Source organism: Anser cygnoides, chromosome 7, assembly GCF_040182565.1.
Source record: "Anser cygnoides isolate HZ-2024a breed goose chromosome 7, Taihu_goose_T2T_genome, whole genome shotgun sequence".
Lineage (NCBI taxonomy): Eukaryota > Metazoa > Chordata > Aves > Anseriformes > Anatidae > Anser > Anser cygnoides.
In genome coordinates, this window is record NC_089879.1 from 10,809,028 (window position 1) to 10,836,707 (window position 27,680).

Genomic DNA, 27,680 nt, shown 5'->3' on the forward strand with positions numbered 1-27,680 from the left:
AGATGTGTTAATGGAAGAGCTTGGAAGATAAGAGGAGCCTGGGGCAGAAAAATACCTCACCCTAGTTTGCTAATAGTTCTGTCTGAGGTTTTAGGAGACAAGTGCCACATTTTCTTCAGATCCCATCCTCACACTGAGTTGCACATAATCGCTGACAGAATTTTTATGTGAGGCAGTAGAGGAGATCCAGAACTGCAAACAATGCAAATGGACATAATACAAAAATACAAACATCCTCTGTGGGGACTGGAGGAAACTCCTCTGTACCAGAAGTTTTCTGCCCCCACTCTAGTTCCAGGCAGAACAGAAAGCAGGGTGACAAGCATTCGGGATCCTGTGAGACATTATATGGCATTTTGTTCTCAAGAAGTAATTTGTGGATTTTATTTTACACATTAAAAAAGAGGCCAAGAAGAGAACAAAAACACTGGTCAGTGTAATGAGCTTTGTGTGTCACCAACCTAATAAATGTACTTAACACATGTTCCCCTAAGGGAAGGGCACGTTAATCAGCAAAGACAGAAATTTTTTACTGCAGAAACAGACTGTGGTCAATTTACTGCTGCTTTCCAATGCAAAAGCCCACAGAAGAGTATTTATTATCTCAATAAAGGAAACCTCAGATGTAACCTGGGCTGTCAAGGCACTTGTTGGAGAAGTACTTAAAGCCTATTTCTTAAAACAAATATTCAAATGTATGTAAAAATACAAGAGCAACTCCTGCACGTCTCCAAATTTCTGTGTGAGAAGCGGCCCTACCTCGCAGGTGCCATCACCACACACATCTCTCCCCTCCAAGAAAAAAAGCCACAAGACATAAAACTTTACTTTTTGATTGAACCAAATTCAAAACACTTTACATTGTCCAAATTCCAATATTTTGCAGCATGCTGTACAGAAAACCAGGAGATTTATGGCAAGCTGAGGACAGCTACGACTAGAGAACACCACACGCTTTTGGTGTCAAGAGCCTCAAGAGCCACTAAGCCAGGCAAGGGACCAGGTGATCAGAAGTCAGCCAGGGAGCTCACTTGTAGCCTGCCCACAACACATTTTCTCCATCCATCCTGGCTGGCAGAAGACTCAAGGAAATTACTGGAGGGAACAGGAGTTAAACATTTCCTTTTCCAAACCTTGTCTTTTCCTAGTAGGAAGTATATCCAAGACAGTGAAGCAGAATCCCCACTCTTCTTAAAGTAGTCACCGTCATTAACATTCCATGTAACACTGTCTACTTTTAGAGTTAACTCCACACGGGAGATGGACTGCACTTTACAACTCTTATAGCAGTAGTTTTACATCACCCAGAGTTAGGCAGGGATCACAGCATCTTTGGAGTCTTCTGCAGGAGCTGGTGAGACACCTGCACATCCTTAAACTGAGATGGCAGGTGACAAAACCAAGCAGCACCATTTGGTGACACGGCACAACTCCACCCCAGCCCCACTCATACCCAGTTCATCTCCCAGTGTGGACTTGCAGAAAATGAACAAATCTGGCTTCCTTGGAGCTCCTCAGATGCACAGGATAAAATATACAGTTTGTGGTATCAGGATAGTATCAATTAAAGTCACATTTCACAAGTTTGTGTTAAAAAGAATTAAAGCAGCAAGCCTGCCACAATAATAATTGCCTCTGTGCACTGATAACGAAACACTGATCCTTTAACAACACAAGCCTCTGTCCCCTTGCAACAGAATACACAATGCTTTTATTTTGCATTTGTTCCAAAGAGGCAAAATGCACTTGTAAAGTAGGCTAGGCTCGTGTTGCCAGAACAGGACAGATATTAAACTTCTCCAAAACCCAAAGGCGCAGGTTTTCTGGTTTCACCCAGCGTGCAAAGTGACAGCTTTGCAGTGACGGGTCATTAGTGTGACAAAGAGAAAGGAGCGGGATACAGAGGGGCAGAGGCTAACAGAGCGATTACATCCTTAAACCAACTGTACTAGGTTACAAAGAATGGTGCTGGGTGTATGTGTGCGTGTATGCAGGGGAATAAAGTCAGTCAGGTAACGTGTCTAGCTGCAAATCAGGTCAGAAGAGTTAGATTTAAAAAAAAAAATCAAGACAGCATAATCTTCAGAAAGAGCACTTTCTATTTGAAGAATGGAATTTTAAAGTGACTAAAATTAGTATTTCACACAAATAACCCATTTCTTAAAGAAATTTCTGCAGCCCTCTATGAAATATAAATATACCTTTAAAGATTTTGTTCCCATTTTGGCAGTCCCCAGAAAGGACCAGAACTAGAAGGCACTGAGGCTTTTACCCATCTCCATTCTCCTTTCCTCCAAACGGGCTTTTAGCGGAGTCACCACAGAGCAGCATTAGCTCAGCTCCCTGCCTGCAGATTTGAGTGAATAAAGAGGAAAAACCAAAGAACCCATTTCCCAGTCTTCCCATTGATGGGAGCAGTAGTATTAAGTTTCCAATAAAAGAGCGAGATCCAGGCAACTTAGTTACAGTAAGGAGGACTCCACTGCCATGTGTTGTGTTCCTCAAACTGCTTACTATTCTGCTTCTCATCAACTAGGGATTAGTTCACTTCTTACTTAACTTGGTACTGCTGCTGCTATCTTAGCCTCCACTAAAATATGTGAAATAATTTTGACATTTCTGGGCAACTAAAAATTTATTGATAATTGATAATAAAAGCCAGACTATACAGAAATGTTTGCATGCAAGGCACTTCTTTTAATTCTTTTTTTTTTTCTGATCCCTCTCTACTTTGTACCTCTGTGCTCCCTCTTCAATCTTTACATGCATTTTATTGCGTTCCTCGCCCAACAGGCTGTTGGTTTAAAAAAATGATTTAAAAAAAAAATCAAAAGATTTCAGGACAAAACCAAAGCAAAACATTTTTAGTCATTTTTGTTTAAACTGTAATACCTACAGAATTAATTCATCTTTGATCTTTAGGTCACACCTGATATAAGGGACGTGGTGGGGCTGTTACTGGTTCATCCCCCTACTCTTCCTCCCTCTCCCCTCAAAAAAAGGGTATTTTACATGAGAATCAGAAATGTTAAGAAAAATAAATCTTAAGATAAATGAGACATTTTTGTTACCTGATGTTGAAGACAGTTACCATCCCTGACGCTACTTTCTACTTTTTGTGAGCAACTGAACTTAAACATGCAGCATCTCCAGGTGCCCTCCCCAAACACATTTCAAGTCCCAATTTTACTGTCAGGTGAGGTATAGGAAGAGACTCAATAATTACACAGCAAGTAGACAGAAAAATCAGAGGAAAAACGAGGTTCCCTCACTGTCTGTTTCCTGACATACAGAGACAATGAATGGGAAACGCCAAGGGAAGTTCAATAACACGGGTTTAGTTCCCACATTCTCTAGCGAGTCCCACACCACCCATATTGTGCTGGCTGCTGGGTTCCGCTCCTTGCCCTTGTTTTGTTAACACCTCTCAGCTCACACAGCTACAGAACTCGGTTCTGTTTTCACTGCCATCCAGAGAAGTTAGTTGTTACAACACAAACTCATCTGAGTTTTCAGGGCTCTGCTGGGCAACTCAGATTTTGGAGATGTGCTTTAGAAGGCAAGTAAACACAGAAAGCCTGGATCAATAGCAGCAAGAAGAGAAACAGTAAAACCAGTGTTTCTCTATTGTCCTCTTGTTAAGTATCCATTTTGCCTTTGCCATATACGCCAAACTATTTGCCATGGCTAATGCATATAATGGTAGCACATGTCATATTTTATCTCTCCTGAGAGACCTTGAGTTGGTAAAAAAAAAAATGAAAACCCCACACTTTACACTAAACAGACAAAGAAAAATCAAAAAGCACCTGCTTAAAAATAATTAAAAAAAAAAAAAGACTTATTCTTTCCAACAAGTTTCCTCCTTGCTGCTATAGGAAATAAAAGACTCAAAGCATTCAGCACCAGCCTGCTTACTTCTGTCTGCCCCCAGAACTGGCACAAACTGATGACGACTCCAGCACAGATGTTGGAAATTCCATCCTCCTTCCAGAGGAGCTCAAAATCTCTGGGACACAACCCCTTAGAAAAAAAATAATATATATATTAACTTTGGTTTTTAACCCCACTGTTTTTAGATGCCTTATTCAACGTGTAAAATAAACGTATAGTCCTATATCAACACGGGGAGCTCAGAAGTGCTCTGTTTCGACTGAGCATGTATTACCCATGACAAATCATTAGAAATGAAAGCACACAGCTAGCCATTAAAACGTACAAAGAGATTGCATTTCAATAGTCAGGCCTCCTATAATTACAGAGGTTGCTTGTGCAAACTTTCACAGAAAGCAGTCATCATGAAACATCTTTATACTTAGACCACAACCACCACTTGTTTTTTTCTCTCTTATTTCCAGACAGCTGCTCCATCAGCCTGCAGTGAACCACACACCTGGAATTATTGGTGGGAGTGTCCATGCACAGCAGTCAATCTAACAACAGGTGATAAAATTTGTCAGACTCTGAGATGTTGTGTAAATATTGCATTGAGTAATATCACCTCCAAGTTATAAACAAAAAACTTTGCTTGTAAGAGCAGACCTACCTGTAGGGAAGGAAAAAATACATAAATAAAAATAAAAAGTAGTTTAAAATAAATAAATAAAACCTTTCTGTGCAGAGCAGGTATTTGAGGATTTTTCGGAGGTTTCCCATACTTGTTTCACTTGCCAGTGCTGTAGGCCGTACCCTGCATTTCTACTCCTTCCACACCACCACAGTGGAAATAGACAATGAACATTAACCAACATTACAATGGTGTTGGTTACAATTAGAATTGTCCTTTTCAGTCCTTCTCAGTCTTCTTCTTTATTTTATATGCGAGCATATGTTTTTATCAGTCATCACCCAGAGTGTGCAAATTCAGGTTTTCCCTTCCCCACCAGCTTATCATTCTCAGCCCTACAACATAAGGGCTTTGGAATGCTTTTACTTCTGGAAAATTTGAATTATTTTCCCATCAAACATCACAACCACCTACTCAGATAAAAAGTTTTAACTGCTCTATAAATCTTATGATTGGACCTTTCGTATCAACCACAATGACATTTTCACTTGGGGGGGAAATACATACATACAGGATCGTTCATTTTAGATATTATTGTATTTGGACAGGACTCAGACAGGAACATCAAGGGATTCCGTTATGTTTTAATATCAAAATTACATTAGAAATGTTTAAACAACCAGTTGTTTTGCAGTACAATAAAACAGCACACACGCTATCTGCGTTGCGCGAGTTCAGCCAATGGAGCTGCTACCAAAGACATTTCCGATCTCCCGGTTTGCTAAATTTCAATCCCTATTCAACGCTCAGTGTTCACAGTGAAATTTCTCCAGCTGCCCACATAAGAAGTCATTTTTTAAATGACGTAGGTCTTCACCTAACATCTGTAAAAGCTTCTAAAGTATTCTGGGGGGTGGAGAGAGAAGGAATCTGGGGAGCTTTGTAAGTTTAAATGGTATAATGAAAAATAGAAGCGGTGAAAGATTCAGTTAACCAACACGCAGTGTTCTGAACCATACCACTCAGAATTACCATTCTGTAACTCTACGCTTGTTTACCGCAGCTCACAAAGCAAAAAGACAACAATTGGGCTTTTGTTTTGTATTAAAAAAAAAAAAAAAAAAAGGGAAGCAGTCAAGAAAATCTAAATCCTCGGGAAGACGTTGGTATTTTCTTTCCTAGTAATGAAACCACCATGACTTCATCTTGTGCTGAGACAGAAGGATCATTGCTTTCCTTAGCCTCTTCAAGTATCTTATGGTGCCAGCCATTACAACTATCCCAGCATACTGCAAATAAATTCAGAACAGCAGTTTAAGACGAGCCCTGATATGTCCCTGCCTAATAACCACCAAATGCACTGAATATCCAATTCGGATTATAAAACACCAAGTTATTACCAGTAAAGCAAAATACAATTTGCCTGCGTTTCCAAATAAAACCAGGGCAGAGACGTAATTTTAAGGTAAACAGAGGCGCACGCTGGATTATGTCACGCGGTTACAAAACAGCGCGATCAAGTTGCAGGACCTTAGATGGAGACGCTCAACGTGTGCCATTCTGTGTCACATCACCACGACAAAGAACAGTTATAGGACACGGGACCCCTCTCCAATCTTTTCCCTGAAGGTAAGCTCAAAAAGAAACTAATTTCAAGTTCCCCCTACCTAGAATTAGGCAGTAGGCGTGACTGGCGAAAATGGGATGGATGCCTTCGTAGATATCGTGCGCCGCAGGAGAAAATTAATCCTGAAGCAGTCTTGACAGATTCACCTGACCTGCACCCACGTGAAGTCCTGAGAAACATGAAATAACGCGGGCCAACACCGGAGAGCACAGCTCAAGCTTTCAGGCTGATTTTGCACGAGCACAAGTTACCTTCTGGTTGCACTACAACCCGCACGCAGCTCGCCAGCTACCCAGCCGAATTAGGAAGCCACCATTACTGTTTCAGTTTCAACGTGAACTTCCAAGTCTGTATACCCGAACGGGAATAAAAACACGGATAATGAGGATTGTTAACAGATTAAGTTACAAAGCTTGTCTGAAAAACATCCCCCCTAATAAAAAAAAATAATAAATAAATAAAAGGAAAGCTAAGCTCCGAGAAAGCGTAAAGGCCACCCTGCACGGCGGCTTTACCAGCGCAGTTTCCTACGTGTTTACAGACGCTAACGCAGCTCCCGAGTTAAAACAAGCCCGCCGCAAAGCCGCAGCTCTGCTCGCCCCGCTATTTGTACGGCCGTGCGCTGGGCAAGTCCTCAGGGACGGGGCCGAAAGCGCTCCCTGCAGCCGCTCCGGGGCTGCTTTCGCCGCCGGGCCGGCCGAGGAGGCGACCCCGGCCTCCCGGTGCCCCCTCGCAGCCCCGCTGGGAGCCTCCTCCGAGGGTTTAGGGTTAGGGGGAAACGGGGTGCGGGGCTGCCCGGGACCAGCACGGCTCGGGTCGTGCCGCCGCTTGCGCTTCCCGTGCCCCGATCGGTTCGCCTCCCGGTTCTCCTTTGCCCCAGAAAGCACGGCTCGCCCCCCACCCCCCCCCCCCAAAAAAAAAAGTCCTTTTATTTTCCGTCCCCCTCCGGAGGGAGAAGGGATGCCGCCGGTGCCCTGCCCTCCGAGGAGCGGGGGTTCGGGGACAGCCGGGCAGAGGCGCGGCACGGCGACACCCCCCTGGCCCCCCAGGGACCCGCGGGGGGCGAAGGAAACTTCCCCGAGCGCGCTCCCGACCCCCCCCCGGGACCCGCAGCGGCTTTGGGGGCGCCGGGTGCCGCCGTGGGAGCGGGGCCGGCGCCGGGCCCTTGGGGGGGGGACACCCCGCAGCGCTGCCATCCCCCGGCCGAGCCGAGCCGAGCCGTGCCGTGCCGGGCCGGGGGGCTGAGGCTGGCGGCGGCGGGGCCGGGCCGACCCCCGTCCGGGCGGCTGTCACTCTGGGAGCGGAGGGGAGGGGGGGGGAGAGGCAAAAAGGAGGGAGGGAGGAAAAGAGGGAGGGAAGGAGAGCGCCCCGTGCCCGCCCTGCCCTCCCGTCCCCTCCCCGGCTCTTACTTGTGGAGGAGCTGGGGCAGGCTGGGCGGCGGCGGCATCCCTCTGCCGGGGCCCCGGCCGGGGGCCGCGCTCCGGGCATCGCTGCGGGCATCGCTCCCCGGCCGGGCGGCGCCGCGGGGGGCCGGGGCCTGGCTCATGGCAGCGGCGGGGACCATGCGGCGGGGGGGGCGCCCGGGAGGCGAGGACGGGGGGCCCGGAGGCGGCCGCGCTCCCCCCGCCGGGCTGCAGGAGGAGGAGGAGGAGGAGGAGGAGGAGGGCCGGGAGCCCCCTGCGGCTGTGCCCGCCCTGCGGGAGGGCTGCCGACAGCGGCCGGGGGCGGCCGGCGCCGTGCGGGGCCTCGGTGCTGCTGGCGGGGCTGGGGGCGGGCGGCGGCGCCCCCTCCCCTGGCCCGGCCCGGCCCGGCCCAGCACGGCCCCCCCCGGCGGAGCCCGGCCGCGCCCGCCCGCCCCACCTGGGCCCGGCCCCTGCCGCCCCCTCCTTCCGTCTGTCCGGCTGTGTGGCCGTGTGTCCGTCCGGCACCTGCCGGGGCCCTAAAGGCAGAGCGCCCCGCGTTTTAACACGCCCCGGCGGGGGGGGTTTCCTGCACCGACTGCTCCTGCTCCCCTTCCCAAGGCCGGGGGGGTGGGAAAAGTGTGCATGTGGCGGTAATCCCCCGGCGGTAGCACCTCTGCAGCAATGCCATCAGTCATGTCCCCGGCACGGCGCCGGAGGGGAGGCTGTGCCCCAGCCCCGCAGCCGGCCCAGGGCAGAGATCGCGGTGCTGGTTCCAGCCGGGGCTGGGCGCGTCCCTCCGGGTCTCCTCGTCCTGCTCGGGGAGGGCCGAGCATCGGGGCTGAGCGCCTCGACGCCTCCTCCTGCATCGCCTCGGGGTGCCGGGCACCCTGCCCCCGGCAGGCAGCCGCCAGGGGAAAGCAGAAACGTCCGGGTTTTTTTGGAAAATTTAATCTGAATTGAAGGAAAAGACAGGCGCGGGGGGCTCGGGGCCTCCTCCCCCCTGCACCTGGCGGAGTCACTTAGAGGCGCGCTGCCTTGTAAATGGGCACAAAATCCTGCCGCCAGGGACTGCAAAACTTACACTTCTTCGCGTTCAACACGTACTTCGCCCTTAGCTCACGGGTGGGAAGCACTAACCGGGTGCAAGGCAGGGGAGAAGCGGGCTGTATTTCAACGGTTCCGTTATTTAGGAGGAACGCGACGCCCAATGAACCTGCTAAAGAGGAACGGCGATCAGCACGTGCTTATACACATGCATTTGCACACACAATGCTCCGACAAATACGTTCTGAGGAGTTTTGTAACGTCACTCGTTTTCGGGTTCAGCTAGGGCCGAGGGATGGCCAGCACGCTGTAACCAGCAGATCTTCCAGCGAAAGAAAGGTACGGTCCTGCAGGCAGGTGGGGCAAGGCACGGATACCAGTTTAGCCAGCAGTGCTATCCTTGCTTGAGGTTTAAAGTGAGGTCTCAAGCATCCGCTGATCATCCGCAGAAAAAGTGGCTTTGTGAGAATTCCCTTCGTGCCAGAGCAGCAGAGGAAGCCCTGAAGAGCCCCAGCCACAGCCCCTCTCCGCTGCCCGTAATTATTTGAGGAAGTGAAGGATGGTGACTCATGGCTCGGAGGGCAGCAAGAGCACAGCTATGACACCAATGCACGGCCGTGGATTAGAAGGTGGATAGTCACAAGAACGTGTTACTTCGCACAGACAGTTATAGATTACATCACTTGTAAAAATGGATCGAGTGTGTTTTACTAGCACTACTGTTCCTGCATTCAGTGCATACAGTGAAGAACTTGGCACTCAGAATGAGCGTTGGGTCCAGAAACTGTGCAAAGATTTGCTCCAGTCACTCTTTAAAGTCACAATCCTCATTCCTACATGTCTGCTTTTTGTCAAGCTTTTGTCTTTTGCTGTCACACCGTGGTGTTTCACCTGGCACAAGCTGGTCTGGCAGGAGCACTGTCTCCTTGCCCCCAGCTGGTCCCTGCTTACCTGAACGCAGCTGCACGAGGCTCCCTCGGACACGCAGGGCATTAACTCGTTGTCTTAATTGCAAATAAATGAGTGGGTGTGTCATTGCTCAGGAGCAGGCAGAGAGTTACTAAGGTTAGTGGGATCTTTCATGCAAGAAATCAGCACAACAGTTTCTGTCCAAGCCTTGCAATATTTCGATAGCACTGCCGTAAGGGAGAGCAGTAGCTGGACAGTGGAATTGAATCACAGAATTGAACAAGTGCAAAGTGCTGCACAAGTGGTTTGCATTCTCCTAATGTGCACCACAGTTAACTATGCATCTGGAGAAAACGTATCTGTAGGTTTTTACCCTCAGCTAGAGGTCCTTTCTATACCAGTGAAACTGTCAACAAATGGTGACTTTGGCAATGAACTGGCTTTCACATTGCTGCTAATTAATGAAAATAAATACCTGTGATTTTAGATTAAAACTGCTGATTTTGTCAACATGTGTTAATAAGCACTCATGAAAAAAAAAATAAACAACATTGCTAGCTATTAATTTGGGCTGAGATGAAGATAGTTACTGTGTCCTCAAACACAATTAAAACAAAAGCCACCTTTTACAATGCCTTTTTTGGTTTTTCAGATACAGCACTCTGCACGCTAAAACTGATCTCCTGATCTAACTGCTGCTCTAACTTGCATTACTATAAATCAGAAGCAGCACTCTGGTGTGCATGAACTCAGAGTCAGACTATTTATTTTTTAGGAGGGTAGATTAACAAAGGCGTGGGTAGGAAAGAGAAAGGGGCCATAAAGTAGAAAATTGATGGAGCCAGGCACACACGGGATACGCTGTCCCCAAATAGTTCAGCGTCAAATAACAAAAATAGCTATAACTTCATTGCCTTAAGAGCTTGATTAACTGTAGGGTTAGACAGTAGCAAGGAAACACGTCTAAGAATAAAAGATTATATCAAGTCAATGTGCCCATTAGTCTAAGTAAGACTTTTATTTGGTTCGTGCCTGAACCTGGCTGTTTCTCTGCAACCTGCAATTTAATCCCCTGTGACTATAACACCCTAAATGTAATCCTCTGTGAAATCAATATATAACCAACTCTCCATTATTAGGGGAAGGGGGGCTGGGGAGAATTGGAAAAAATGGATAATACAAGTACTTAGGGGCCTTAGTTGGGTCTTGAAGAAACATGGTCCTTTCCGTAAGAGTTGTGCACTAGCAGATAAGTCCTGCACGGCCAAGCTGGGAAGCACAGAACCAGTTTAGGTACCACTGCAAGCATAGCATGGCTTATTCACAAACTGGGTAATGAAGCTAGAAATAATTGACAATAGACCCTGTGTTTTTTTACTGATTGTTTTTTTGTTTGTTTTGTTTTTGCTGTTACTACAGAAAAAATACGTTTTAATTAATGTTTATAAAGTATTTTGAAGTGATCTGGACAGTGTTATGATAGTACCACAAGCAGAAAAAAAAATCATTAAAATACATAAATGATTTCATGAAGAATAAGACATTGGTTCTTAAATAGGATTGAAGTAAGAGATGTATCCAGTTGCAGGAATAAAAGACTTCATCTAGGAAGAATGGTAACATCGTACTCCTTAACACACTGCAGAGGGAGGCAGGAAGGCACTCTCTTACTTGATTCCCAAAGCTGATGAAGAAAAGTACCTAAAAATTTCCAGAAAATGAATGAAAAACACTTCAGATCTGGCAGATGAAGATTATTAGGACTTTTTTTTTTTTTTTTAATTACACTAAACCCTATTTTCAGAGCCTGCTGTACATTTGCCTGTTGTTCTCTCCGATCGTTGTCTGGATAGAGAAACTGAAGACTGCAGCAGAGCTTTCCAGCGTCTGGGTATGTGAAATCTGTCTTCTGGGTAAGTCACTGTTCGCTTTTACGAGCTTTTGCTATCAGCTTCTCCTAAACGGTTTTAGCCAGTGCCACTTTTCACTTGCTCCTCTTCAATGATTTTCTTTTCACGGGATGTGAATGGAAACAGGTGGCCACAACTGGTAGCTCTTTTGCAGTAACTCTTGCTTGGCTTTTTCCTGCACCTGCGCGGGCTCCACTGCCCATGACAGCATCAGTGGAAGGGTGATGTTCAGACACACTCGGGGTACATTTACAAAGGACCAGGTAAGATTTAGCTCAGAACTGCAAGTTGCTGTATAAGCAAACAAACAAACAACAAATAATCTGACATTTGAAAGGACCAGAAACAGTTTCCTAATGATTTAAAAAGAAAATATAAGGAAGATCTAGTGCTTAAAAAATAATGGGCTACAGAGCTGATGTTTTTGTAGGTGAACAACATCATCTGAAGCATTTACCTAAACATATTAGATTAGAAGGAGAGTTATCACTCCATGAACAATGAGAAAATGAAGCTTGTGACACACTGAGAAAGACGACCTTGTTCCAGATCTGCAAAATGAGAAAGAACTCCTGGGCTGGACTGGCCACTGAAGTGTGCCTTCAAGATTCAAGCAGATCAGGATGCAAAAAGATAACCTTTAGAGACAAGCTAGCGGACACAACCATGGATAGCTGAGGCTTTTCAACATGCCAGGGGCAGCCAGCTAATGTAAGGCGAATACTGTAAATTTCAGTACTGAAGCAGAACAAGGCTAAATAAATTAACATCATCCTTTGCATTCACTGTGAAAAGCTGTGTACCCCCCCCCCCCAGCACCTCAAGCCCGTGACAGTGTAATCCTCAATTCACATATTGTAAATTTAGAAAAGATTGGAATGTGCAACTGATCATACCTAGGATGTTTACACATGCTGTTTGATCCCAAAATACTGGCTTATGTCATTAATGGCTTGTGTCATGCTCCTTTCTAGCTTGAGAAATGGCAAATGTTTACCATTTTAACTACATTAGCCAACCGCTTAAAGAAAAGTGAAAAGCAAGCAAAGAAAACATAACGGGCATTGTAAACATGAAATTTAAATTTCTTTGAGGAACAACTGTGCTCTTAAAAAAATCCTTCATGCTAGTTTTGGGTCTTGAGATAACCAAAACACGCATATTAATAACCCAACTTATCTTTCCATGCCTTCACTGTAACATATTCCATTTCATATCATGACATAACCGGTCTGCTTCCAGTCATCCTCACTTCTCATTCTCATCTAATACAACCCAAGAAGCATGACAGAATTTACAATATTTGCTTATTTATTTGCTTACCCCACCCCTTTTTAATGCATGCGTGCTTATATTGAGGATTTGTTCTTCTCATGCCCAAATCTGTCGACAACAACAAATTGCTAGCACCCCTTTATTATTAATGGACATAGCCGTAATGAATATATTTAGTACCAATTTTACTTCAGTCACTTTTACTTTTTTAAAAAATGTTTTAGATTAGAAATAGTATTAAGCCCTCAAAAAGCTTATTTTTTCAGATCTTTATGTACAAAGAGAGCCTTCTGAAATTTTATATGAAGGCAAACAATTTCTAAGAGTAGAAAATAAGTAGTTCTGTACCGAAACATTACTCATCCTATGCGACTATAACTGATGTTTGGCTATACTGATTTTATCATCATCTAGAGATGGACCCTTATTAACCAAGCAAAGGTTCATCATTCTAAGAGTCCTGGATGAATTGTTGTGCAAGTCATTTTAGAATCCAAACCAAATACATCTCCACTTATAGAAGAACTTTGTTCTTGCTAGTTGTTGTACAGTGCTACTGATGCTGAACATTGGCAGGGACTAAGCTGAACATTTAAAGTATCTAGGTTTTTAAAACAAGAAAGACTGACCAGCTATAAAAATAAATAAATAAATAAATAAAACCTAAACAAAAAAAACAACAAACTCATGAGGTATGGTTCACATGGGTTTTGTGCTTGGCTTGCAGTCTCCAGCACTAAAAAAAAAAAAAAAATAATTTTTCTGATGGATTTTTTTTTTCTCAGATCCACATATAAGAAACATCTGGCAACTGATGTAGTAGTCACATCTACATTCTGCTTTGGTGTCCTCAAAGCCCAGTGTGTGATGGGCAATAGGAAAAGGTACATATCACCGAAAGTAGCCAGAAAAAAGACATAACCCTGTCAGAAGGCTGGTCTGGGCTAAGATGACAGACACACACAGTGTTCTGGTCTGTGGCAAACATCTATTTCTGGGGCTTCTCACTTGCAAAAGATGTTCTGCAGGACCGCGTTTCTGACAGGCCACTTGTCTGAGGCCCGCCTGCTGGTGTGACCTACCTAAGGTGCTCTGAGTCCGGGAAGGTGCAAAGCTGGGGCAGTGGGAACACCAGAGCTGCACTGCCTCCTGACGGACCAAGGGAGAGCTTTCTCCCTCTTGTCTGCTGACAAATTGCACAGCTGTGGTGTTACATGTCAGCACTTGCATTGCGGATCTCCAGAGACAAACCAGGAATGTTCTGCATGCCAGGCAGTGGCGCTGAGCCATTACATTGAGACAACCTTCTTGAGGGGACCATGGGCCCTGGGTGAACAAGACGAGTGGGGAATCCAGCGATGCTCTGGGCTGCAGCCTTGTAAAGAGACGCAGCCGACTGCAATGAGACCGGCTATACAGTTTAAAGAGAAGACATCATGTAAAAATGTGCTAAGTCCATATGGCGTTTGATGTGTAGAAACTATGCTGATTTCAAACAACTTGCATGGTGTTGTTTGAAAGGTAAGGTAGATGAGACTATAAGTCCTTGAAGTCTAAGGTATGCTTACATCAACATTTTTGGTGATCCTGAAGTTGTTTGATGATATTTATCATCATCTGGAGTGTTTCCAGTGGAAAACATGATCTTGCTGACCTGGAATCTAACTCGGCTCCTGCGACCTATATATTCAGAGGAAGAGTCAACAGACAACTTCACATTGATACTCAATGCAGAGAAGCAAAGGGCTGGAGTTACCTGAAATGAGCTGCTCACCCTTTGAGGTCATCTTCTAAAATTAACCTTTCATCAGGATATAAACCAACTTATAGCCCCTGCTTGTTTCACTGAATTACCAGTTGTTTTCCTTTTCCCAAATCCTTCCACTTTAGAAAAGCTAAAAGGGCTTTTAAAGTTATGTTCCTGCTGGGAATGTGGAGAATCTCTGAGAGACTGTAGAAACAGATTTTGTAAATAATTATTTACTGAAGGAACTGAAAAATCGCAAAGCAGTCTTGAGAGACAGACAATTATGGAGAAGAAAAACAACCATCAGTAAGTTTAAATGACAGATTCAGATTCATTTACTGAAACATCTGACATCTGTGATGGGTTAATAATAGCAATAAATTTTTTGACTTGATTCCTGGAGGATTTCTTTGTTACTTCTCAAGCTAGTAGGAAGTTTACCTTTTTGTGTGTGTGTCAGCATCTTGTGAGAAAGGACATAGAAAAGGAACAGCAAGGACAACTATTGGGATAAAGAGAAACGTGAATTGAAGAGAAATAACTCATGGTCACAGTTAACAGCAGAATCTTTACTATCTCAGAAAATATTTTCAAAAGAAGACTAGTGAACCACTGTAGATGAGGTTACAGGAAGATGGATGCACAACTTCTTGGAAAACTTCTCTCTCAGCTGGTGCAAGTGGTTTGCTGTCAAACTGGAAGGGCACACCATTTGGGAACCTGTAAGGGTTAAGTCCTGTTCCTACATTGTTCTGTTATTTGATGGTACAGGTAACGATATAGATGACACACTGGAAATCTACTTGTGGGGTAAGGTGCTATGGGCAAACTGAGGCAGAGGAAGAGTTTTCAGATCAAATCCCATGTTTTCCAGACTCTTTCTCTGATCTCTTCAAATCAGTTCAGCAATGACAGGTGCTAAATCCTACACTCAGGACGAGAAAATATTGTCTGAGAAAGTACAGAATAGGAATGACTAGAGAGAGAACAGTTGTTTTGAATAGTACCTATGGAGTATTACAGAGGATCAAAGCTGAACATAAGTCAACAATAACATGCTGTTGCAAAGAAGGCATTCATCAGCCTGAGCTGTACAAATAGGAGTTTGGTCTGCCCATGACGTAATCAGCACCAAGAAAAATAAGAAAATGAGGCCTCAGTAAGAACACGACATCCAGTCTGGCAGCTGAACTTTAAGTAGTAAGTGGATTGAGCCATTCAGAAAAAAGGACAGGGATAGTTAAAAGCCTACAAAAGGATAGGCACAAAAAAGGATGATGGAAATGGTATTGTTCGGTCTAGAAAGGAGATGACTGAAGACGGACATAAAAATAACCTTTAAAGAAGAATAGGATAAATTGTTTCCCGTATCCAGGGAGGAGATGATGGAAAAAAAGCAGACTTAAATTACACCCTTCAGTCAGGAAACGTCCTTACCCGACAATACTTATGAAATTATTTCTGACTTCCAGAAATAGAGTCATAGAATGGTTGGGGTTGGAAAAGACCTTAAAGATCACCTGGTTCCAAACCCCTTGCCACTCGACCAGGTTGCTCAAAGCCCCATCCAGCCTGGCCTTGAACGCTTCCGAGAATGGGACTTCCACAGCTTCTTTGGGCAACCTGTTCCAGTGCCTCACCACACTCACAGTAAAGAATTTCTTCCTTGTGTCCAATCTAAATCTACCTTCTGTTATGTGGGACGGTATAAAATGCTTTGGCATTAGAATGCAAAGTTATAAAGCCAAGAAAACTAACAGTAAGTCTCCTTGAACCAAACCACACACCATCCATTTTAGACAATGAAAGCTCCTTCAGCTTTAGTAGTTTATAAGGAAATTAATTAGGTTGTATTACAAGTATGTTAACTTTTCCCTTTTTAATTAGACACCTGCAAGAGAAAAAACAATAAAATAAAAAAAAATCTTTTAAAATTCTACCTTCCCTCTTCCTTTTCCCCCTTTCTACTTGTTTATGCCTAGAGGACTCGAAAGTTCAGTTTTGTTTTTTTTTTTCCATTAAGAAGATCAATTGGAAAAAAAAAAACACACCATGAACAACAAAAAAAAAAACAGCTCCAGGCAAACTCATCAAGCAGTTCATGTTGAACTTGGCACATGAGAAAGGTAACATTTCTGAAAGAATAATTCATCTTCATTTTTCTCAAAGTCACAGTTGTATCCTTACACTCTCAGTTTCAAAAGAAAAACTAAAAGAGAGACATTACAAGGAGGTCACATGCTCAAGAGGAGCAACAAAACTGCTCAAGACCTCCGTGACACAAATGAAAGTCCGATGTTAAGAACACAGACAGAGAAGGTAAGATAGACCCCGAAGGAAAAAGTTAATCCTGAATAGTTTCAGTTTGACAAAACTGTAAGTAACTACAAACGGGTTTTTAGTAAAGAGAAATGTCAGGAAAGTTCAAGCTCCTCCTCTGTCTCTTCAGAGCATGGATTTGAACTGCATGCTCCCATCTCTCCAGATGAGAGACAGCCTTCTGTGTTTCTAGAACTGCTCTCTTTTTTTTTCACGTTGAAACTACTTTAGCTAATGTAAACATGGAAAAGGCAAAGCAGCAGAATTCAATTCATATACATCTCACCTCTCCCTGGGACTCACTTCTGGTGGTCAGGTAAGAGATTATTTTTCCTACTCTTTGGTTTAGAATGAATATATAAGGGTAAAGCAACTTATTTCAACCCCCCAAATATTCCCATACTAGTTGGGTTTTGCGTCAAGGTGACACCACATGGAGCTTGAGTTTTGTTTTGGCCAATGACCAGAAGCAGTTGTTTGGCTGCTGCATTTGCTTCCAGGGGATCTTTTGGAATGTCTCCAGCTACAATGTCTGTCCTTTCCTAGACACAATTACAGGACAATATGTTCTTTGGTTCACATTGTGAAAAACAACTTTCTCAGCTTGCCATTAAGAATTTCAAGCAGTTCTATAGTGTGGAGAAGAGACATGAAGAAGGCAGGAGGTCCAGCTACTCTTCCTGTATTCATTTTTGGAGGGCATATTGTGGACAGGGAGAAACAATAATAACAATAATAATAGTAATAATAACAAAAAAGTTCTTCGGTATGTAACCAAGCCCGCAGACCTCTTCAGTATGAATGGGTGATAAATGTCTGCCCAGTGTGACTTATATCACACACCCTACCTGCTTCTGCATCAACAGCAAGCAGACAAAGCAGCCACAGACCCTTCCCAGAAGACCCGGGGTCCAAACGGCACACGGGATTTGTAGTCACGAACTAAGGCAGCCCATCTAATGCTGGCTGCAGCACGCAAAGCTGCAGGCATCTCGTATCCCAGAGAGCTGGGAATGATGTTAGGAGATAAAATCACCGTTAATCTTTTTCCTGGCCCAGGTACCTGAGGCTCAGTGGAATCATCACCAGAGACACGTTCAAGTTAGGCAGTGAGCTCCCTAGAAATACTGCTTCATTGGCACAGATCGTGGTGTTCAAGCTGTCTATTAAACACTGCTGTCTGATAGCATAGATTTTATCCTCTCTTCCTTGACTGCATTAGGAAATCTCCTCTGCTCTGTTCTTGATGTAGGCAGGAAAAGCCAAAAGCCCTAATTAACTTTTGATTGAACTTTCAGTAACTTAAATATCTAGGGCTTGCAGCCATTAACACAGCCTGGAAGCCAACACTTGTTAGATATGTTAACATAAGCTGGCACCAGCCTCACTAGAAAGCCTCAGGCAACCCAGGAAAATATCAGTAAACTTTTAGCTATCAGCAAAATCCTCTCTAAAGAGGCAATCAAAAAAAAAAATATATATGTTCAGAAACTGATGGCTCCATCTCCCTGTCTTTTTTGGCTAAAAGCTTGGAAAACATTGCAATGTCTATGTTGCATTTCTGTAAAAGCTTCATTTTCCTGGTAGTTCTTCTGCCTTATTAGTCCTATGTAAAATAAGTTTATCATCTGAACAATCTCCTGTGCTTTCACATACAACCTGTCTCAGCCATCAGAGATTTAGCTGGCAGTGATCGATACCCAGGCAAGACGCAGCCTATGCTGACTGTGCCCAGAGCTGCTAGCACTCATCCTGGCTTCCCAAAGCACCGCTGCTGCTGCTGTTCATGCCCAATGCCTCTGCCTGAGCAGCGAGGAAGCATTGCAGCAGAGATGCCACCCTGAATGTGGGATCCAGAAAGGACTGGCGATTACAGCAAAGGACCACAGGGTGATGTAAGGATGGATATATGTTTTAAACCGGGATGGACGGCTAAAGCCAACAAGGCACTGGCCAGCCCCTGTAGCTTGCAGAGCCTTCCTGACAGCACCAAAAGCACTGCCAGAGTTTGTGAGAGTTAGAGCAGCCGGGAGGACCCCAGCCCAGCGGCTCTGAGGGTGCAGCACTCCCCAGGAGCTTCTGTCGCTTCAGGGAAGTGGCCCCAGGTACATGGATTACAGACACCTCTGCTGTTCCCCAGGCAGTTAGAAGAGACCCCCCCCTTCCTTAGGGAGCATCCATAGAAAGGTATGGCTGGATGATAACCCATAGTAAACGATACTATAAATTGCTTAACAGTAACATATCGTTCCACTGAGGTATCTGCTTCATTATTCCAGCTGGTGGTGAGTTTATGCTCTGAAACATGAGGATTCGTGGCCCCTGACATTTTATCCAAGCTGGTCTTACCACAGATGCTGTTCTTATAGTCATAAGTGCCTAATCCTCATTTTCAAAATGTTTTTAAATTGACTTGACATCGTCCTAGGATAGGTTAAACATAAGTTATTATTTGTGTTATTAGCAGCTCATAACCCACTTCTGAAAAAAGCCCTAAAGCGTGAGGCTGCCTGGACAGCCTTTGGCACTCTCCTCCCTTTGAGCAATCTCATTACAGTATCTGGCCGTGGCCCTGAGTGACTTGCCCTGAGCCATTCAAGAAATTTGTGGTAAATCTGGGTATTGAAACGAGCTCTCCCAAGGGCTCACCCAAAGCTTATTTAAGTCAACAGAAGTCTTTCCAATTGATTTCAATTAACTTTTGAGCAGGTTCCGAGTCCCGGGGCACTGCCTTTGCCATGACAGCATGCTTTTTATACCGCTCATTTTATACACCTATCAGATTTCTTCCAACAATTCTTTCCAAATTAAATTGCCTTAGGGTGTAAGGGAACATTTCAGAGAGATGAGGGACAGTAAGCTATCCCATTCTTATTGAAAAATCAATGCAGCTTGGATACCTAATGCAAATTTGTGCCATTTAACATGTTCCCATTAATCAATCTAGTCTGTTCTGTACTGCCTTTCCCTATTTTTCTCTCTTTCCTGTCAATCTTTTTATATTTTTTCTGTTGCAGAATGGGAAGATGACAGGAGATCCTAGCACAGCTGGACACTAGGCAACTCTGAGAGACTGGTACAAACGAGTACCTCTAAGAGTGCGATCCCCAAAAAAAGGATTTATTAAAAACAGACGAAATTGGGTATTAGGTTAGTTGAGATGTGCTCCTCCATATTTATCCTCTGATTTCAGTAGTACATAAAAAACCTGGAGTGCTGCCATGACAAACTAGGCCTATCATTTTCCAGTGGCTTTAATATGGGTCAAAACATTTAATCAACAAATATTAATTTATTTTAGTATTCTCTGGGGAGTCCCAGGGTGACTTTAACGTAGAGCTCCTTCTAGCTATTTAAACAAAGAAGAAGAAGTGGAAGGACATCCGCTGTGATTTATTTTCTCTGGATGATCAGTGGGGAAATTGGATACGCATGACACACATTCATTTAGTCCTCACTTCCCTTTGATGATTAGGGCTGAATTTTCATTCTGGTGTATGGGGATTTGTGTGTGTCACTCCAAACAACAAGTGCCATACATCTAAGTCCAAACTTAAATTTCCAAGAGTGAAATTCAGAGATACAAAACTCTAGTGTAAGTGGCAAAAACAGAATATTATAATAACATGCAAGTAATATTTATGTTATAAAGTTGAAGCATGAGCCTCACAGAGGCTTGACTGAGTCTGTAGTTAAGATCTTTGCCCCAGATTTAAAAAAAAAAAAATTTGAAAAATATTGAAAAAATGTGGAGGTATCAACTTAATTAAATCTGTAACAACTGATTAACCATTTCAAAACTTCTGTTACTTGGTCCTTTGTACACTGTTGCAAATAACCTCAATAATGAGGTGTGACCAATTGTTTTATTGTGTGAGCATTGCGGCCTTAGCAGAGGAAGGCTGAAGAGGCATAGCTGTAGCTCAAACTGATCTCAGTGAAATGCTAGGTCTGTGTAGCCAAACTATGGAAATTAATTTGTTTTTAACCTTTATTTATTAATAAAACTCTTTTTACAGACTGTGATAAGACTGAAATGTGAGCATCTGTTTCTCAGAAAAAGCCCCTTTTTCCTTCCAAGACTACCTGACATTAACTAGCAGAAATGAGTTCTCCGAGCAAAAGCTAATGGAAGGATGAAATAAAGCTTTGTAATGGATTATGAAGCTTTGCAATTGCTGCTGGCAACCCCAGCGGTGATTTGAAAGGCTACTACTATGGCGTAATATTTTCCAGTTTTCATGTAGTCCCAATGTTAAGTGATACAAGCAATAAAGCTCCCCCTTTCCTTCCCCTGTAAGACTATTCCATACATCACATTGTGAGCAAGTTTTATTTTTGGACTGTGATGAACATCTCACAGGATCAGGCCAGTAGCAAGGCCCCGAGCACGTGGTAGCGATAGCATCACATGGATTCAAAAACAACTGCCTTCTACCACTGCAGCGCTTGGCACGCTCATTGAAATGACCGCAGAATTAAAACCAAAACAACCAACCAAGTAAACCAGTACTATCAGACTGCAGTACAAAGCCCAAAGAAATATAATCTTGACTAAATAATCACACTGCACTCAGATACTAAACATCTGGTGGATCTATTTTAAAAATAGACGTGTGTCACCCCCAGACAGGTCTCGGCACTAGAGTGGGGATTCAGTCCCAAGGAATCAGATACGAGTGTTCGCACACACACGCACTAAGAGAATGGGAAAGACTGACCTTGAATGCGCTGAGCTGCTTCTGGCAAAAGATAAGTGGCAACAGCAAGCGGCTGAAGCTGTACTTCTAGGAGGCAGCAACCTCAGAGCTGCTTCTGCTCCTTTGCAGATAACCATCCTTGAGCCATCTCAGGAGAGGGTGCTAGTACGCGGAATCTGAAACACCTCAGTCTTCTATATACATACGCTTACACATAAATCTGGAGAAAGATTTTAAAAAAAAATTTGAAATGTAATTCTTTGTTACCCACGGTTTATATCTGTCCACTTAAGAAAACAGAACAAATCTAAGCTGGAACAATGCTGTGGCTCTTTTTCAACTGGGCAGCTTAAAACAAAATGCTTGAGGGAAGTGAGATAAGAGCAAAGGTTTTAAATAGGCAATGTCATGCATTAGGAGTGAAACTGAGAAAACATTATCTTCTGGTACTCCTCAGCAGAGTTCAAATTTCTTTATTTCAGGCATTAGTGTTACAAAACCTTTGCAAAGGAAGCTCCAGAGAATCTCTGTGCCAACAGGAGGCCTGGACTGCAATACACCAAGAAAATGTAAGTCCAATAATCCTCACAAAAAATTTCCATGCTGGAGCATTTAATATTGTAATTTCCAGCACACATGGATAAACCCCTGCTGGAAGGATAACTCAAAACAAAACCATTCCCACTGGACAGGTTGTTTCAGCTCTGATTCCACATAATAGATTGCATAATACACGTGGGGAAGTTGTTTTTTCAGCATCTTCACTGAATATTCCAGAAGAATTCAAATGGAAACCCTAATAATAACAACACCCAGTGCACAAAGGCAAGAGATGGGCAGGCCTACAAATTCACAACAAACACACTGTCGAGCTGGAATTCTTCCTCTCAGGCTTCCCTCAACCCATCCTTTCCCTCCCACCTCTCCCAAATAGTTTTCTTGACAGGCTAGACAGAAGGTGAGTGACCTTTTCCTCTGACTTCTGCTGCTATAAATGGGACTCCTTTAAAGAAACAATAAATGACTAGTCTTAAAACCATTTGAAATCATCTATGATAATCTTTTTCATTAAGGCAGTTTCTGGTGCTGTTACAGGGATGTTGATTTTAGTGGAAAGTTTAAAACAAACAGAATACATAATTCCCAAATCTGTAAGTCATCTCAGATATACGTCAACAAGGATCCCATCAATGAACATGATTTATGGACCATGGATACTGTTAAAACCTTACCATAGAGAGCTATTAACCCCCATGAGTTTTATTGGGCTTCAAAATTATTTTTAAAAGAGCTGAGCTTTTAGGTCATAGATTATATATGAAATTTTGGAAACGATTTTGGACGTTTAACAAACAGTTATTTAACATCCTATACATTTTTCTTTCTGATTTCTTACTCTCTTTTTTTCTGCAAATCCTACAATTAGATGGGTAAACCAGCACATTTTGTATGGATTATTGCACCGGTAGGGGTTGAAAGCGCTTGGCCTACAGCCTTGTATCTCATTGCATGCCCAAGACCTCCGATAATCCTTCAGAAATACACTGTCTTGAATCTTGTTGCTTCATTGGAGGCACAGTTTCTCTGTCTGGTTTCCAAAAATCTTTCAAGGCATCCAATAGCTGCATTGTAAGCCACTCAAATCACAGGTGGTGAAGGACTGACAAACCAGCCTTAAGTAAACTTACGCATGTTTGCCTGCAGCTTTCTGATTTTTGACTGAAATTACTTTACTTCTTTTGGGGTCCTTTCCCCAGTACCTATGACCCAAATCAATGTATATAAGTTAAAGAAGGGTTGAACTTTCCATGGAACATTAAGTTCCATTGAGTTATTAACATTCAGACACTTCCACAACGTCAGTCTGTGCTCCTTCACCTTGTGTCCACACCTGATTCTATGGAAAACACATTTCTCCTACCTTCTTAATTTTTTTTTTTTAAGTAATTGTTAAAATATTTCAATACCATTTTTCCAAAGATCAGTAACAGTAGACTGTAGATCAAGCCTGCAAAAAGTATATAATTGATTTCATAAATAAAAATTATTAAAGTTCTCACACCTGTGTGGACTTAAACTGGGAAACAATAGGTAAGCATCCTGAAGAATTTAACTCAAAACCGACTGGTTATAAAACATATTTCAATTTCTTACAAAAGCCTCATATCACTGCTCTATATCTATCAATCTGACTGAAAGATGAGGCAAAATGAGGGATCAGCTCTTGTGGTAGAGTGAACCCACCATTACAAAGGTCTTTGGAAACAGGCATGTTTTAGCCATCTCTGACCCAGCTTGCACTTAGGTCTCTCATTCCTGAATGAGCACTTGAAGTACTGTTTTTCCCAATTCTGTTCTCAAAAATGGGTTTGTAATTTTCCTAAATCCCAAGTTCACACATAGAAAACTCAAAGAGAGAAATACATATTTTCAAGGTCTTATTAAAAAACAAACGAAAAAAGAAAACCTGAAAAGTATTTTTCCAATTCTTTGTTAGGACAGGATTGTTATTTGCATAAATATCTCATCTGAGTGGTTTTAAGCAAGATAATTTATTTTAAACTGAGAATTCACTTAATTAATTGCAACAGTGAAATTACTACTACTACAAAAACCAAGCTCCAACACTTCTGAGCCTGTAACACATGTAGCACAGACAGTGGAATTAACTTACTGTGTATCCCAGAAAGTTCAACTTACATCTCTGTCACAGTTTACAGCTCCAGCTTTTATACCCTTATCCAGGCATAATGCCACTCTCTTTTGCAGTAAAGTGACATGAAGGCAGCTGTTAGCATTATAGCCACATGTGACAATTTCCAATAAATTTCAAAATTAAATAAGCCCCTTTCCAGTGATCCTTTGATGTCATCTAATTTTCTGCCAGTTGGTAAAGTCAGAGAGACAGAAGTCTCAAAGTAATCCGAATTTTATGGTTCCCAACTTCAATTCCCTGCAAGGAGCAAACCATTTTCTGCTTCAGTCTTTGAGGGCTTATTAAGACAGAGGAACTATTATAACAACAATGAAGAGAATGTTTGATTTTTGTGTCAACTCATAAGCCTGTCTCAGTTGTCGAAACCAAGATCCCTTATGCTGCGGTATACACTGAGAACTGAACAAAAGCCACCCAATCTCACAGACTCATTAACACTTCAAGAACAAGAAGAATATTGTCTTTTCCCTAGGTTACTCCTTACTGAGAGCCACCCTGTAAAGTCATACAGAGATCATACAGAGAGAGGACTGAGGGTTTTTAAGTTTAACCCCAGCAGAAGAAACTGAGGCTATGTCTGTGCTGCTTTTGTTCAGAGGAGCAAGGCTCCCCCATGGCAGATTTACTCACTCTCTATGCTACAAGTGCCTCTGAATGTACACTTTGGGTCATGTGTCAGGGGGTAGAGTGGACTCAACTGCAGCTGCTTTGTGTGCCAAGGTGGGCAAGCACAAGGACTCGCTTGCCTTTGACCACTCTAAGGCCAGCCTTTCGGTGCGGCACAGACAAGGCCTCATCCCAGAGCAGGAATCTCACCTGTCAGTAGGCAACCACAGCTGAGCCTAGGCAGGCTCTGATCCTTAAAGGAAGATGGCTTCTTCTGAAGGGCTGGGAGCTGGTATTTCTGTTTGTGGTTATCATCCTTCAGCATCAACCTCTTCAGCTGCTTCACCTTCAGACAGGACTGCTTGGACCTACAAGACAAACCTCTGAATTCTGCAGCCAAAACAGGTGCGAAAACACGTACTTGAAATTAGCCAACTGAAGAAGACAGATGAAATCTAATGACCCTTTGAAGCTGTTGGGTTAAATAATATTGTGCATAAAATTTACATAGCACCACTCCTAATTTTTCCTGTCAGAGGTAATCCTGACCTACTTCCACAGGGGCATTACCTGTTCCCAGACATCCTACACCTGCTCTGTTGTCAGATGCTGTGTTTTGCTTTCCATGGGTGGGAATTTCCCCTTCTTCCTCATTGCTGGTCTACTCCATTAATTCTCATTCCATCATCCCTTCCTTTACCTCAGTATCATCTCTTCCTAAAATGTTAATGCAAATCTCGTGATGTTCTGTAGCATCTTTTAGCTCTAAATGATGGAGTCATATCCCTGCAGGAAAATTCCAGGTTTTAATTAAAAAGAAGTTCTTAATCTTCCTGTGTACACACAACTGCTTCACAGTACGGTTTGCATGCAACTTTAAAGGCCAGAACAGAGGCAGCAAATAAAAAGAACCAATGGTCTTCTGTTTAAAAATAAACAAAGCGCCATAGTCTTATTTTTTCTTTATTTTTTAATAAACTTGACTCGTCATTTTGTAACATGACTGGCAAAACTGCTAAAATCCCTTCCCTGTGGAATGGCACGCTTATTTACTGCTGTTGGCAGTCATCACAGGGATACAAGTCTGCCAGTCTTGCACTCGTGCTAAAGACCTAGATGTTTACGAAAATCTTCTCAAAGATTCCCCAAGCGCTCATGGAGATCTTTACCACTGCAAGCTGTTACATAAAGTCTTTTGTATCTATGCACTTAAACCAAAACCCAATAAACTCAGTAATTCTGAATTGGAATTCCCATTAATCTCAGAAGACCTTGGATCATGTTATTCAGTTACTAATGCTACCTAGGTTTATAGGGGTAAACCTTCATATATATTTGGCTGCTAACACTTATGCCTCTATCAAAGATTTTTGTTTCAGGCAGGGGACAAAATGGGATGAGCCAAGACAAATTTACTTGACTTTCTATTTCTGTTCCACCAAAGCTTCCATCTGTCTCAGTGATATCTTAAATGTGTCTATACCGAACATTTTCAGACCCGTGTTTAATTCATTTAATTTCACGTGTCCTCTGACATTTGTGGTGCAAGTTGGCAAGTGTCCCATTTATGCTTTGAGAAACTACCCTAACTCCCTAACTTTAGGCCTAAATAAAGTACTCTTCAAATATTAACTACTATTAACTGAAGGAAGTTCCTATTGCTGTGTTCTTAATGTTACTGTAAGTGGATCCCTCCTCCTTGCATGGCATCTCAGACCTCTGGGTGCATAACATACTGGAGAATTACCCTAGAAAACGAGGACTGAGCCATCAAGGACTGAGCAGTGAAGGTCGCAGACCTGGGTTCCAGACCTTGACCTTGACTGACTGAGCGATGGTGCCAACATACCAGAAAAGTGGAGAGTGGGGGGAAGGGTCAGCAGACATTGGAGACAGATGGCCTAATTCATCATCCACCAGAAATAAATTAAAAAAAAAAAAAAAAATCTGTTCCGAGCATTGTACACACAGCGATGATTGTAAATTCCACAACTGTGGAGACCTGCCAAGCCATTATACACATACCAGTACAGCAGCCTCTGTGCATAGCTCCAGAAAGGTGAAGTCAGGAGAAGATACAAAGCATAAAGGGTGTTCAGCTCTCAGGAAATTGGTTCATAAAACGATTATCCAAGCCCTGGTGGAACGAAAAGCATGTAGAAGTGAAGGACTGACAGGATATTACAGTTTATACATAAGCAATGCCTTTATGCAATACATAATTTAGTTATCCATGGATGTGATTCTAGATATTATAGCTAATCAGCTTCTTTCAACACCATTTATTTGTTTTTACTCTTAGTGGTTTCCCAGTTGAAGCTGCTAGATTGCGTGTCTTGCTAAATAAAGTTCGGTAGTCACCAAGCAGAGTACCTCACAGGAACTGGCAATGCTCTGTGATGCTGCTCAGAAGGGACAGCACACAGGCCAAAACGAGTTTTTCCCCAGATAGTATTATTTGGTTTCTCTGCAAAGAGAAACAAGGACCAGACTAGATGCTGCCTTGGATTTTTTTAGCACCTAGAAATTCACAGAGAGCAAGAAAACAGTTGCATCAGTAAGGTTAGTAGCACAGGCTGAGTGCTTTAAGTGGCCTTGTGAGTACAACTTGCCCAGAGATGAAGACAACAGCAGCCATTGAATTGCTGAATGTCACCAAGCAAGTGCCAGAGAGCTTGCTCATGGCCTTTGTCCAGCCCTTTAGCTCTCTTTCCACACAGGCCAACATCTATGCACTACACAACAAAGAGTTATTAATACAATCTCCGCAGTCAGCCAGCGTATAAACCCACACGTAGATCCTAGGGCTCCGCTCAGGGTTTTCATAGGAGCACATGGTGTAGATAACTCCATTTATTGTGTCACTGATCAGAAATTGCAATCTACTGAGCAGCCCTCTTCTTGTTTTGCTGCCAGG

General features: G+C 43.2%; 1 protein-coding gene and 3 long non-coding RNA genes across 9 annotated transcripts in view; 2 read left to right on the top strand and 2 right to left on the bottom strand.

Annotated features, from left to right (window-relative positions):
• RBM20 (RNA binding motif protein 20) overlaps positions 1-8,006 on the bottom strand; it is a 103,672-nt gene extending 95,666 nt beyond the window's left edge. The window contains exon 1 of one of the 5 annotated variants that reach the window (XM_067000661.1): positions 7,544-8,006. In XM_067000661.1, coding sequence (XP_066856762.1) covers positions 7,544-7,698 — 155 coding nt within the window. In that variant the 5' untranslated portion in view covers positions 7,699-8,006. Of the gene's footprint in view, positions 1-6,174; positions 7,030-7,543 lie in introns of those variants that run through there. The other 4 variants (XM_067000659.1, XM_067000660.1, XM_067000663.1 and 1 more) reach the window with 4 other exon arrangements.
• A 164-nt stretch (positions 8,007-8,170) lies between these two features.
• LOC125182393 (uncharacterized) lies at positions 8,171-12,620 on the top strand. Of its 2 annotated transcripts, none has more exons than XR_007162003.2 (3): positions 8,171-9,210; positions 11,295-11,403; positions 11,831-12,620. It is a non-coding gene; the product is annotated as an uncharacterized lncRNA (long non-coding RNA). The 2 variants fall into 2 exon arrangements; XR_010832883.1 differs by having other exon boundaries at positions 8,171-8,920.
• On the bottom strand, positions 11,396-27,680 carry LOC106031880 (uncharacterized). The gene is made up of 4 exons (XR_010832884.1): positions 26,789-27,680; positions 24,974-25,131; positions 21,463-21,661; positions 11,396-11,691 (listed from the first exon to the last, which is right to left on the bottom strand). It is a non-coding gene; the product is annotated as an uncharacterized lncRNA (long non-coding RNA).
• Positions 16,751-21,031, top strand: LOC136791265 (uncharacterized). Its single transcript, XR_010832885.1, has 3 exons — positions 16,751-17,057; positions 19,759-19,891; positions 20,761-21,031. It is a non-coding gene; the product is annotated as an uncharacterized lncRNA (long non-coding RNA).